Here is a 13,887-nt window from a genome sequence, read left to right as displayed (position 1 = left end):
ACTCGATGACCTTTCAGGGTCCTTTCCAGTTCTATGAGTAGGTATATCTCCATATATTAAAAGATTTCTGGTCTGCCAGTGCTATGGTGAAGCTTAAAGTACTAGAGTTCTGGAGCCAGATCCTTTCCCCGCTCTAGCTCCTCTGCACTGTTCTGCAAGCATGAATGGCCTAAAATCTGATTTAACTAACCCCTTGAGGATTCTCCTGCACTGAGGAATCTGCAGTTGGCACAGAGCTGGCCATAGCAATTGCTACGCCACCACCTTCCTATCCCTCAGCACAAAGGACTGAGGTACGGTCTGAAGGAAAGGGGAATGACCAGAGTAACCCTGCTTTCTCGAACAGTCCTTCGAGAGTATGGGCAGAGGGATTAAAATAGAGCATTACTCTATCTGCACTAATTTGTGTTGAGGGCTCAGGCTGGTGTAGACTGACTCCAGGATCTAGGTGCTGCAAAGGGGTTCATTATCCCAGCTAGTCCACTAAGTTCTGAAGTCTCATATTCAAACCCCCTACTGGCAGGTCCTGTTGTGTGCCTTCCTTCAACACCCAGACTTTCCTGGATGACAGTAGCAAATTGGGGTTCGCAAGGAAATCAAGGACATGGCCCTACCGCTGCATTTATTTTATAATTTAATACTTCAGCTCCCTTTCTTTTTCCATCCCTTAAGAAACCTGAAGTAGTCCACTACCTGCACCCTTTGAGAAACACACAGACACAGACACAGACACACACAAAATCTTCCCCTAGGATAAACTAAGATCTTTTCAAAGTACTTTCAAAGTGGACGGGAAGTATGGGGGAGACAAAAAAATCTGAATAAAAAAAAACTCCTTTAAACAATTGTTTAAACTGTTCATGAATTTATATTTTCTTTGGTGGGGGCTGTTAATCACCCAGCACTACATAGGTAGTGTTGCTTGATTTTCACAAACAGACAAAATGAAATAGCTGCCAGAGAAAGACTATGCAGTAAAAGGGAAGTCAGAGATGAACAAAAGGTTTTAGTTAATTCATTCATCCAGGGTTAGCCTGGATACATAATGCCAAATTTCATTTTCACTTGATTTCACTGAGGAGTAACTGAGAGCAGACTTTCAGCCAATGGTTTAAGTCACCTCAGATATTAACTGTAGATTGGTGAATTAAACCTTCAATATTTAATTATCTACAGTAACTCCTCACTTAAAGTCATCCCGGTTAACGTTGTTTCGTTGTTTGTTGCTGATCAATTAGAGAACATGCTCGTTTAAAGTTGCGCAGCGCTCCCTTATAACAGTTGTTTGGCAGCTGCCTGCTTTGTCCACTGCTTGCAGAAACAGCAGTCCGCTGGAGCTAGCTGGTGGGGGCTTGGAACCAGGGTGGACCGGCAGCCCCCCATCAGCTCTCTTCTCCCCTAAATTCCCTTTGCGGCAGCCACCCAGCAGGCTATCCATTGCCCAGCAGTTCAGCTGTCCCTCCTCCCACTGCCATGTGCTGCTCCTGCCCTCTGCCTGGGAGCTACTCCCGGGAGCCTACTGGGGGGGGGGAGGGAGGGAAGGAAGAGGAGTGCTGTCAGAGTGTCCCATTTCCCCCACCCCCCGCTCCTTTACCCCATTTCCACAGAGTGGGGAGGGACGGGACATGACAGGGCTCAGGAGGGAGGGAACTTGCTGGCAGCAGCTGCTGTCTCAACTTACTGATCTACTTAAAAAGGCAACGTACTTACAGTGGGATCAGAGTACTTTAAGGGTCAATGCGCATCTCTCTCACACATACATGGTGTGTGTCTCTGTCTCTCTCTGCCATGCTGTCTCTCCTCCCTCCATTCATACTGCCTTGTACAGTGTGAGGCTACATTAACAACAATCTGTTAACCCTTGAGGGCTCAGCCACGTGCTAGTTCATCATTTAGCAGTAAGGCATTCCCTGGGAAATAGCCCACTCTTTGATTTTACCACCTCAACCAAGCTTCACAATCATCATTGCTGTGTACAGTATTAAATTGTTTGTTTAAAACTGATACTGTATGTGTGTGCGTGTGTGTATATATATGTAAAAAATATAGCCTTTTGTCTGGTGAAAAAAATTTCCCTGGAACCTAACCCCCTCATTTACATTAATTCTCATGGGGAAATTGGATTCGCTTTACATCGTTTTGCTTAAAGTAGCATTTTTCAGAAACATACAACAACGTTAAGCGAGGAGTTACTGTACTTTCCTTCCATAGCAGATTGGTACTTATATTCACAGGTTAAGCGGGCCAAATCTTGTAAGGAATAAATCTGCACTAAGTCAAGGATGGTTTGGATGACCTAATAGGGTTTTTCCATCTCTGACTTCTAAAAATAATATATAAGGAGAAAAAATTAAAAATAACTAATAGACTACGAATAACCCCCCAAATCCCTAGCAACATAAATAAATATATGAGAGAGAGAGAGAGAACATTTTATCTTGGGGAATGTTGTGGTGTTTTTTATTATTATTAATTGTTTTACAGTGATAACCTGGGAAACAGTGAAGCAGAGTTATTGCTTACAACACACACACACAACTTCAGTGCACATCATCAGTTCAGATAGTAATATCATTAACTAAGTAGAACAAGAAAAGGCTGGTTCACAAATTCCTGGTCTGAAAAGACAAAGACAGACTTTGGATGGGAAGAAAGAGATAACATATGAGCCGGATGAAATGCAGGATGATGAGAGGCACTTGGCTTATTAAATACAAATTTGGTTGATTTTTTTGTTTAGCCTGATGATTAAATACACTGAAATCATCTCACGTCCTCCTTCTATTATTTATGTCCCTCACTAGCCTCCAAAACAATTGCCAGCTTCAATCACAGTGTTTTTAAGCCACACTGCACTCCATCCCTCATCATAGATGTGATTCATAAGATTTAAATAAAATTAATAAGTAGATGACTTAGGCAGCTAGTTTCTTGTAGGCATTTTGGAAGAAGGGGGACATGAAGGAGGCATTTAAATAAGGAGGGTAGTGAGTTTGCCCACCAATTTGAGGAAGGGTGGAGACATGAAAGAGGTGCCATATTATTTGTGGGAGAAACAGACAAATAGGACATGGAGGATAGTTTCAGCAGTGAAGAGGAGAGGGAAGGCAATAAATAAAAAAAAGACAATAAAAGACATGAGCAGGGAAGTAGGAGGGGCAGGTACATTTGGCCTTGAAGGACACCAGAAGAAGTTTGAACTTGATGATGTGGAGAAGGATAGCAGTAGAGCGATTCATAGGGGGATAATGTGGTCAGAACAGGCAAAAAAGGATGATCGTAATGCCTGCATTTTGCTCTAATTCTATATGATTTTAATTTTTGGCAACTATAGCAAACCCCAGAGCATACTAAAATGCAGAATTAGCAAGAACACTAGCACAAGTTTAGCTGAAGGTTTCAAGAGCAAATGAAGGTAAAGCCAGTGTTGCTTGACAAGCTGCCAACCTTCTAAAAGTAAAGGAAAATATTTTCCATGTTGGTATGCAAAGCTTAAGCCATCATGGAAAATAAGAGAGGATAAAAAAATGAATTGGAGACTGTTGGGGAAAACAAACATAATAGTATAGTGTAAGGACTTTAAGGGGGTATAAGGCGATTACTATAAGGAGCTAGACTAAGGGCGGAAATGTGGGGGTGTAATCTCTTGAGAGCACCATATGGGACAAAAGAATGGTTGGGGAACACCATGGAAATAGTTCAAAAGAGCAGGACAATTCAATATCAGCATTGCAAAAAAACTAACTGTCCTACACTCACAAGCATGTCTTTATCTCTGAGAAAATTCTTCCAAGTTAAACTTTTCCACACAGGTTTACGTTAGAGGATTCTACCATCCATCCATGCAATGCCCATAACCATGTTACCTAGGCTGTTTAAAAAATAAAGTCAAAGTAAAGATTTCCTCGGGGATTTTTCTCTGTCTTTTGTGGGGACTGCAATTAATTTTTTTCCCTTTCACCTTACTATTATTAGTTATGGAAAAGCCAAATCAATCAGGTGATTTACATTTAGAACTGAAAGCAGTTGAGTTTGTTGAAAGGTGTTTCAGAGCTGTGGTTCCCAAGCAGACAGAGATGTCTCTCCTACTCTTACACGTTTCACCCTTGTTACTGGCAATTCCATTGTACCTGATGCTTTTCAAATTATTTAACTAATCTTTCTACTTGACATATGAAGGATTTGCCGGTCAAAATACAAGATTATTTCTTATTTTTGAGGGAATCCTAAAATGTGGAAAGGAGATTTTAAATCATCCTAACACAATACAATCAAAACAATTTGTTGGAAACTGTAATTTTGGTAACTTTGTGATTTTAAATACCAAAGAAGCGTATAATATAATCTCTTTGAATATTTTCCTTTTTCATAAAATATTTCTCTCTCTCTTTGTTGAGAGTTTCCATGGTTCCCTATTATTTTATCTTTCCTCTTCAGAGTTTACTTCTTCCCCACAGACGAACAGGGACTGGGAAGAGCCTTTCCCATTCCCATTAATTTTACCATCTGGAAATGAGCCAGCATTTTAATTTGATGCTGGCAAACATTTCAGCATAGTGAAGCCATAAATCTATTGCTCTCTGCTGATTAAATAGTACAGGCTTGATAGACTTTCCTGCCATTGGACTTGGACATCCTGCATTTCATCATTCATGACTTACCTTATGCTGTGTAAGCTGCATCTTTATTTTGTCTGGATCATTTGCAATTTCGAGCTCTGAATCCAATGACTTTTCTGACTCTTCCAACCATGCCATAAGTTTGTTCCAGGCTTCATGGAACTGTGGAAAAGCATGACTTGGATTCACACAAATGTATAAATATGTTAGTGCATAAAATACGCAGAAAAGATTAAAACCTGACATGCCAGCTCAGGGCCAGCTGCTAGAGAGAGGTGCAATCATGGGACAAATCCAAGGAGCCTTCCTCTCTTCATGGCCCCCTAATGAGCCATTCATTCTCACTGGAGCTGACCTCACCCTCTTAACATAATCAGCAACCTTTAAGGGGTATCGCAGTATGCATGGTCCCCAGGATTTCCAGGGAGCTCTGTGAGACATAATGTTGATGTGGTATGGCTCTGCACCCACGTGGACTAGGACCCTAAAGGCCCTCCATTTTTATTCAGTTCCTACTCAGCTAAGAATTCTACTGACTGCATTTCTCCTGAGTAAGGACTGGGAGAACACAGTAAGCAAGTTGCTTATTTATTGAACCTATGGACCAGCCCTAAGGACAATAGCAGTAATTATTTTGGGGAACCCTCCCACAGATCACTAGTTAAGGAAAGTTTCTGTGTGGATTTCTCTCATCCTACCAGGAATAATCCTTGTGGAAGAGCATCAGGATCTCAAACCTTTCTCTCTTCTGCAGCACAGTAAAAACAACCTTCAAGGAAAAGAGGCAACGAAGAAGGAATAGACTCTAGGGTTCTTGATGTGAAACATCAAGAGCCGTGTCTTGAGGAAGGGAATTTACTGGCCTTGTCTTTTCACTCCACTCTTTTAAGCTCTGTAGCTGGGTGAGCACCCAGCTCCGGCCCTGGAAGGGTAAAAGCAGCCCTGGAGAGGGCTTAAGCGGAGACAGCTAGACTGATTAGAAAAGCAGCCACAGCTGTGGGCTGCCTAATCAGGGCCCAGCTGGCCCTTATAAGAGGGCTGGGGCCAGAAGCTGAACACAGGGACTATCTCTCTCTAGCTGTTGAGAGGGATGGGCTGGCTGCTGGGAGCTGAGCAGGGTACCTAGACTGGAGCAGGGCTGGGGAAAGGCCAGAGGAGCTGGGGGGCTCCAGCCTGGAAACCCCCCAGGCTGCAGGCCTTGTTACAGGCCAAGAAGGTACTGGGGTTGCAGAGGAGCAGGTCCAAACCCTCCTTGCAAATGGTGAGTGACAATTATACTGCAGTCTGCCCCAGTGAGCAGGGGCTAGATAGTGACTGGCAGTAGCCAAATACTGAGGTGAGGTGGGGATAGAGGGTTGGGAGTTCTCCGGGGGAAGGGAGACCCAGCAAGACTGCGGGGTACTGCAGGGGGCAGAACCCTGGCAGAAGGGGCACTGGGGTCCAGGAGGGACACAGGGGCCAGCGGCAAGGCAAGACACCAGCCTGCAGAGGGCACTCCGGAGGCTGGCAAGCTAATTCCCTGGACAACCAGCAGGAGGCGTCGCCAGGTGAGTCGTCACACCAGTACAAGCTCCTAATAAAAACACACTTCTGCTGAGCTGCCTATACTAAATCTTCTTGATTGTACAGAAAATCCCTGTTGTTTCCTTTCCCTGACATTGGTCTGTCTCTCCACCCAGCTGGCCAAGGAGTGGGAGCATAGAACAATTAGAATCCCTTTCCATCCATTTGGACCCTGCACTGGTCGGGGTCGGGAACCTGGCTCTTGAAGTCAGCACTCAGCTATACTGCTATACTACTCTCCATCTCCATACATTGTTTCTGCTTTCTGATTGTCTGAGAGTCACTGTGACCAGCTCTGCAAAGTATTCTCTCTCTACCATATATCTTCCTGCAGATTTGCGTGTGTGTGTGTGTGTGTGAGAGAGAGAGAGAGAGATGTTGTTTGAAAATAAATTGTATTTTATGATATGATTGCACAATTTATTACATCTAACAGTTCGTGTCATCCCAGCTGTGTGGTGGCAACAATTAACACAGGTATGTGTCTTGGCTTGTGAACATGGACACGACTCTATTTCAATAAAATAAACAAACACTTCTCTGTTGAAGTTTAAACACACTAAGCTCCAATTCCCCATCTATCGTATATGCCCTTTGCTGAGGGACATATGAATCAGAGATTAACTGACCAATTCCTGGAGAGGTGAACTATGTATGAGCATTTCCATTTCTTAAGTTCTTCCTCACAGTAAGTCACCAGAGTGTCCTTGCCAGACGGAAAATATTGTTATAGCGGCCAATATAAGGGCAGGGAGAATTAAACATTACTAAGGAAAAACACACCACTAAAAAGAAAACAGTGGACAATATCTCACTCTCTAATACAGAAATGGGTCCATCACACTCTTTCCAGTAAAAAGTTGATTATGTAATTTCTTCTGGAAGGCAGAAGGCACTGATATACATCTGGAAACCATACTGCAACTCTCTTCCTTTATAGACTATATTACATTGCTGACAGAAGTCGCTGCTGGGTCGAAAGTGAAGCTTTCACCTTCCAAATGAAGTGCGCTATGATTGAATCACAGAAATCGCTCCACTAGCTCACGCTAATAGATTCTGTTACATTAACTCCAGGCTTCCTTAACAATGCTTTAAAGCACCATATATGTCATGGGTCTGCATTTAGTTACAGCTAAGTTCAAAGAGCTTTACAACAACTGTCAAATTACCTGTTTTGTTCGTTTCCTTGCATCATCCAAAGCTCTTCCTCTTTCCACTAAGCGTTGAACCACTTTTTCCCATCTACTCTGTACACTAATCACCAGATTCTTAATAAGGACAACATCCTGTTTCTGGCTGAAATATTTCAGATGGGTTCCAGTTTTATCCAGCTCTATGATCTGGTCTCGGTGAGAATTCACCTCCGTAGCAAAGACCTTGCAAAAGGAAGAAAACCACATTTAAATGTTACACTGGTCGCTCATGTAACAAACACAGGAAAAAAAATGATGTGGTTCTGGACTTTCTGGTGGGAGAGACTATAAAATACATCTTAAAAGACATAAAAAGATTTTCTGAGTGACAGCATTACAGGATTGCTTTGGACATTAATACAGTACCTCCAAAGAGCTGGAGGAAAACACTACACATCTGTTTCTTGACATACCTTGTGTTCATCAATTTGAAACAAGACAGTGTCCAAGATAAGACTTGGCCGAGAAGCCACATTCAAAGTCTGCTCTGCCTGGGTAAGCCAGTTGATGAAGTCTTGAAGTGAGTTGTGGAACTCCATAGCCAAATTCAGGGCTTCTTCCAGTTTGGCCTATAAAGATATATAGCTATTTAGTAACAGCTGATGTTTAATTGGTGCTTCATTGACTAAACCATTTTAATAAAATATATCTTGGAGAAAGCTCCTATTTTTGTCATATTTTTTCAACTCAGTGTTGACATGTTCTTTATTTCAAAATAATAGCATATAGATAAAGGATATAAAAGGAGTTGCAATGGAAAAATAGGCATAAAACTGGTGACTGAGCAGACAACACAACATCCAATTCCAGGGGTGTGTTTCTATACACCAGAACATCCCAACTCCTGGTGTTGAACGGTTAACGAAATGGAACAACACAGTTTACAAGTTTCAAGACAGAATTCAGGAAACAAACGTAATGTTCAGATTTGGGTCTGATTGCTTGAATTAGGCCATGATGCTAGTTTTGCCATTTGAATGTTTATGAGCTATTAAAAAAGCACTCAGAGATGTTCAGTTAAGCAGATTGCGGGGCTGGCCAAGCATTCCATTCAGCCCTATAACTAGCCCTAAGGAGGCTGCCTCATGCGGCAAACTAATTACTCATATCATTGCATTATACAGTCACATTAAGAAACATTTTTGTTTTAAAGTAAAGCTGATTTTGTTAATTACATTTTTCTTTGCAATTATCTCAGTGCTATTCATTTGCATGCGGCTACCTCTGTTTGTAATAATGAATATCATTTACAGTTTGACTGAGATAAAACAACTCAGCTATGGTTCATGATGTAATGAAAACTAAATGAAACTAGAAAAAGAAAACATGCTTAATATCAATAAAATCATTCTGCTGAGAAGTAGTGACTTTAGAAATAGTCTCCAAAAGCAATTGGTAGAAGCCCAATTGCTGGAAACTTTTAAAACTATACTGGTCATAACGCTTGTCAAATTAATACCACAATCCTGCACTGACAGGTAGATTAACAAGATGATCTAATCAGACTTTTCCTTCTCTTACATCTATAATCTCTAATACAAACCAGAAATATCCCCACTCTGCAAAATAAACATGCATCAGTATACTTCCATACCTTTTTATCAAACAGATTTTCACCCCACAAATGATGTTACATCATTAACCTGTGGGTCCATGACTCCTGATAAAAGCACTAGTGAAATCTGAATCATTGTCACACAACAAAAAATTCCAAGTCCCAGCAACCAAGTATAGATATTCTACATATGAAATAATTCAACATTAAGGTACTTAATATGTTATTTAAATTTCTATCCTTATTCTAAACCACACACCTTTCTTTCGCTGAGTTTTGTTTGTACTGAGTCCCATTTTACTTTTAAGTTATTTATATCTTGCTCAACATTTGTCTCAGCAGACCCTGGGCATCTTGCAAGCATCTGCTGGCCTTTCTGCATCAGGTGCTTGTACGTCTCTTCTTTGGCTTCAAAGGCAGCACAGAGTTCCTATATTAAGAAAAAAACAAGAAATATAAAAATCAGTCAGGTAGGAATTCAATACCCTTCCAAAAAAGTTTAGCATCTAAAACCAATTATATATTGGAGGCATTATTGTTAAAACTGGGACAGGGAGCTCATATAATGCACAAAGGGCCAAATCGGGGGGGCGAAGGGGGGGAAGCACCCAATTCTTCAGGAAATGAGAATTTGTATGATGTGTCAAATAATTTTTTAGGCTTTTTCCAGGTTATATATACTTAGGACCTGAGTCAGGCATATATATATATTCTTGACTCAGGTCCTAAGTTTGGCAGACATATCATATGCATTTATCTCACTGGGCAAGGTTTGCCAGGTCTCTAGTTGTTTAAAGTACATGTGGAGCAGGAACACAATGGGTAAACCACTTGGAACCCTTGTGAAGCAATCCAACATATCCCCAAAAGGGGTTTGTACAGCATGGAAGAATTGCTTTACCTTCTACCCTCTGCATCTCTCTTCACCCACTAGGCATGTCACTGTGCACATCTACTGAATGCCAAATCAGCATAAGTAACATAGTTGTACCTACACATACTCTTCTTTTCTGACCAACTTATACCTGGGATCCTATTCTCCTAACACTGCATACATACATCCCTATCCTGATGGGAGGCCACTACCATAAAACAAATAATTAATAATAGGCCCCTCAAGAGTAACCACACTTGATTATAATACATGTGCTGCATCAGAGCAGATTCTCCCTCCCAAACTAGGGCAAAGTTCCGCAGGAAAAGAAGCAAGAGCTGCTGGTGGGGAATGAGCAGGAGGAGATGATCCTCTGGCAGCTCTGGGCTTCCTGCTCCTCTCTATCCCTCTATCCCCCCCCCCAAACTGGAACTAGTTTATTTTATATACAACCTTAAAAATAGGCTGTACCCTTAAAAAATGTGTTTGGTGTGACAAACAAAGAAACACAGGTTCCACATGATCACTTGTCACAAATTGCCATGGTTTGTATCACACAATGGCAGGTTTGGAGATTGCAAGATATAATCAATAATAACAACAACAATTGGCCTCAGTTTCTCAATTTTTCAATCTGCAGAAATGAGGCTAACACTATATATATATATATATATATATATATATATCTCACATAGGTGCTGTAAGGTTCAATTGCAATTTGAAGTCCTCAAGTAAAATTCTATATACATGTGAAGAATTCTATTACTATTCTGTTTATGGTATACATCTATGTGTCACTCATATATTTACACAGCAATCCATAACAGATATAATGATCTGGTAAAGACACAGGAAGCTGTTTTAAATGTGGAGTGTGGGGCTTTGGATCAGTCCCCTAAATGGATACTAATCTGTTTATAAAGCAAATTATTAGGGTGTTTGCATTTCTTTTTTTCAGAATACAATGTTTTATTTCACATTATCTTCTAGTCTCTGACAATCCATTCTAAAATAATAAACTATTTTTGTGTACATCTATAAATAATCTGGAAAAGCAATATTTTCATATATTTTACCATCTCAGAAACATAAAAACAAATTATCACATTTTGAAACAAAAATCACTAGTGGGAAAAGACATTTTATATTGTTTCACAATCCTTACAGTCAAAGTATGAACAGATGACAATAGGGATTTATAATGGAAACTGAGTCAGACACATAATAGTTTAAGTATATAAAGATCAATAGGTATCACTCTCACAGTTGAGCTAGAAGATCATGAGTTCAAGTTAAACATTAGGACTTGGGCTCATATCCATTGTTAACAACAATGCAGGATAATATTACATAGATGGTGCATTACTAGAGATGCCATCCTTTGGAGTGAGGTATTAAATTAAGGCATCTTTCAACCCACTTCTACGGGTTCTCTATGTGGGAAAAAAAAATCTTTTCATAGGATTTCTCTAAGAAAGGGAGGAAGGGAAGAATTCAGACATCATGGCTAACTTTCCCTTTCTAAATAAAATAGGCTCTGTGTGTGATCTCAAAGTCCTTACTCAATCCCAACTGCTGTTGAGTTCAATGAGAGTTTTGGATGGGTAAAGAATGCAAGATTGAGCCTGCTATTTCAAGGCGGTGTATATCCCTGTTTAAGAATATTTATTCTGGAAATTAAAGATACAATTTTGAGGATAAGGGAGGAAAGAAGAAATGTAAATGTCACTGCAAAAACAGTAAACATTTCCATATTTATTGCTGAAAACGAGAGCTCCCAAAACCGTTTTCACTACTGTCATAATGTTAATCAACAGTGAAAACTAATTAACTTTGGCAGATGCTAAATGATTACTTTTGCAACCCTGCTAATTACAATTTAGTTTTTGCTAGTAGAAGTTGTTAATATCCCGTACAGGCATTCTGATATAGAAAACATGCTAGTTTTGTTAGTCTCTGCCCTGGTCTACACTAGGAGTGGATCGATCTAAGATACGCAACTTCAACTATGAGAATAGAGTAGCTGAAGTCGACGTATCTTAGATCGACTTACCTCGTGACCTCATGGCGTGGGGTCCTACACTAGATGCGATAAATTGATCCCTGATAGATCATTCACTACCCGCCGATCCGGCGGGTAGTGAAGACCTGCCCTCTGAAATCTAGACCATTTGCAAAACCTTCTAATATTAAGATACTCACCATGTGGGTATTAAGCTGCTCTCTTGCAGTTTCTGGTAAACCTCCAACAGGTTTTGATGCCAACAGCTGACGTTCGGTGTCTGTCAGCCATTGTTGCATATCTTCAACTTCACCATGGAAACCTTGGGCCTAAATTACACCATATAACTTTAGAACATATTTAAATGTTTTGAATTGTGATAGCAGCTCAGAGGCAGAAGAAGCTTGGCAACATACTAAATCACAGGTTTACAATAAGTAAAGAAAATTCCTAAACAAAAATCTTTAAGTTGCACTTAAAGTTGCTACATAAAATTAAAAAAATGGTGTACCATTGAACATATCCCTGAAAACCCAAATCATATAAAACTATAATATATGTGTGTGTGTGTATATATATATATATATATGCTATAAGAGAAGACTACATAAATAAAGACTACAGAAATAATTCTGAGACCAAGCCTAACATCCAATTCACATACACAGAGTGAAATTCACTCCTGTGCAGATAGCCCACACAATTCTCAAAAATGCAGGCCAAAATTCAGACTTTTGGGTCAGTATTATTAAAGGATAGTGGCCAACTGTGATATATACATCTGGATCCAAACTCTCCCCAAACTCAGGTATTTTTGCATCCATGGTTTTGATTTAGACCCGCACGTAATACACAGATCTGTATATTTAATGCAAGTTATCCCTTTTTCCTAGTTATCCCTTTAAGTTTTCACTTCCTGCTCACCTGGATCAAGGCACTGTCCAGCTGCTGTTTCCTTTGTTCTGTTTTTTTCAACACATTTTGCCAGCGCTGATTCAAAAGTTCCAACTTGCTCTGTAGATTGCTTGCTTCTTCAACAGCACTTGATTCAATCAGGTCATTTCCTGCTTTCTTAACTGTTTCCACAGTGGACTGATGAGCTAACACATCATTTTGTAGCACCTAGAGGAAAAAAACAAACACGTAGGCCTGTTCATTTTTATAATTAATTTAATTAAGGTGCCCACAGTCACTGAATCATTTCAACTATGATTTAGAGAGAATATTCATAATCAACACAAGTTTTAGCACCTAATTAAGGTAGTATAAATGAATCTCACTTTGATCGAAAGCAATATTAAGCCATTGAGCCAAGCAATACATTTCAGTTTTATACTCAAATAAAATAACATTTTCCTTCTGAATAACAATCAAAGTTAGGATATGTTTTTTGTACTGCTGAGGGTATGTTGTCACCATGCAGGATACCCAGTACTCAGATTGCTGTGTCACTTCATGCCTCTTTCTCTCCCTCAGACCTGCCTGTAATGGCACTTTTCTGTGGTGCCTGTGGTTTTGGAGGACAAGACCTGGGCCTAATGAGGCCTGGGGTGAGGTGGGCACTGCTGATGGCTGCCAGAGGGGATAAGAGGAAGAGGAACAAAAAGAGATAGATCCTTTGATGGCTCCCATACCAGCACTAGCTGTAGCACCGAGGTTGCCAGGCTGCCTTTTTTCCATATCTCAGTGTCATCTTTCATGTTATACCAAACTAGCATGGCAGTTAAAACTTCCCTGAAGTTGGGGAATGGTCATATAACTTCCTATCAACTACTCCAGGCTGGTAAATAGAACACAGAACATCCTCCCTTCTGAAATCATGTATGGCACTGGCAGTGCATTCTGGGAAGGTGTTATTTTCAGACTGTGACAAAAATGTTTTTACAATTGAGGGAAATTGTTTTAAAATCTGAAATAAGAAAAATTAGAAAGTGGGGTTGGGGAGAACAGGAAAAAATGTAAACAAAGGGCCCAATCTGCAAAATGCAAGTTTGATATTTCTCAGATCCTGGGCTCCAGCCACCTCCAAAATTATTAGAATATGGAGATAAGATAAAAAGTTGAAATTTTTTTTAAAT

General features: G+C 40.2%; 1 protein-coding gene across 30 annotated transcripts in view; it reads right to left on the bottom strand.

The window, feature by feature from the left end:
- DST (dystonin) overlaps nucleotides 1-13,887 on the bottom strand; it is a 539,328-nt gene that overhangs the window by 30,449 nt on the left and 494,992 nt on the right. For all 30 annotated transcript variants that reach the window (XM_034766279.1, XM_034766278.1, XM_034766280.1 and 27 more), the window contains 6 exons: nucleotides 12,734-12,931; nucleotides 12,010-12,138; nucleotides 9,193-9,363; nucleotides 7,792-7,947; nucleotides 7,355-7,561; nucleotides 4,662-4,781 (listed from right to left, as the gene is read on the bottom strand). In XM_034766279.1, coding sequence (XP_034622170.1) covers nucleotides 4,662-4,781; nucleotides 7,355-7,561; nucleotides 7,792-7,947; nucleotides 9,193-9,363; nucleotides 12,010-12,138; nucleotides 12,734-12,931 — 981 coding nt within the window. The remainder of the gene's footprint in view (nucleotides 1-4,661; nucleotides 4,782-7,354; nucleotides 7,562-7,791; nucleotides 7,948-9,192; nucleotides 9,364-12,009; nucleotides 12,139-12,733; nucleotides 12,932-13,887) is intronic.

Source organism: Trachemys scripta, chromosome 3, assembly GCF_013100865.1.
Source record: "Trachemys scripta elegans isolate TJP31775 chromosome 3, CAS_Tse_1.0, whole genome shotgun sequence".
NCBI lineage: Eukaryota > Metazoa > Chordata > Testudines > Emydidae > Trachemys > Trachemys scripta.
Note: the sequence above shows the minus strand (reverse complement) of the source record. Positions and strands in the feature narration are given on the sequence as shown.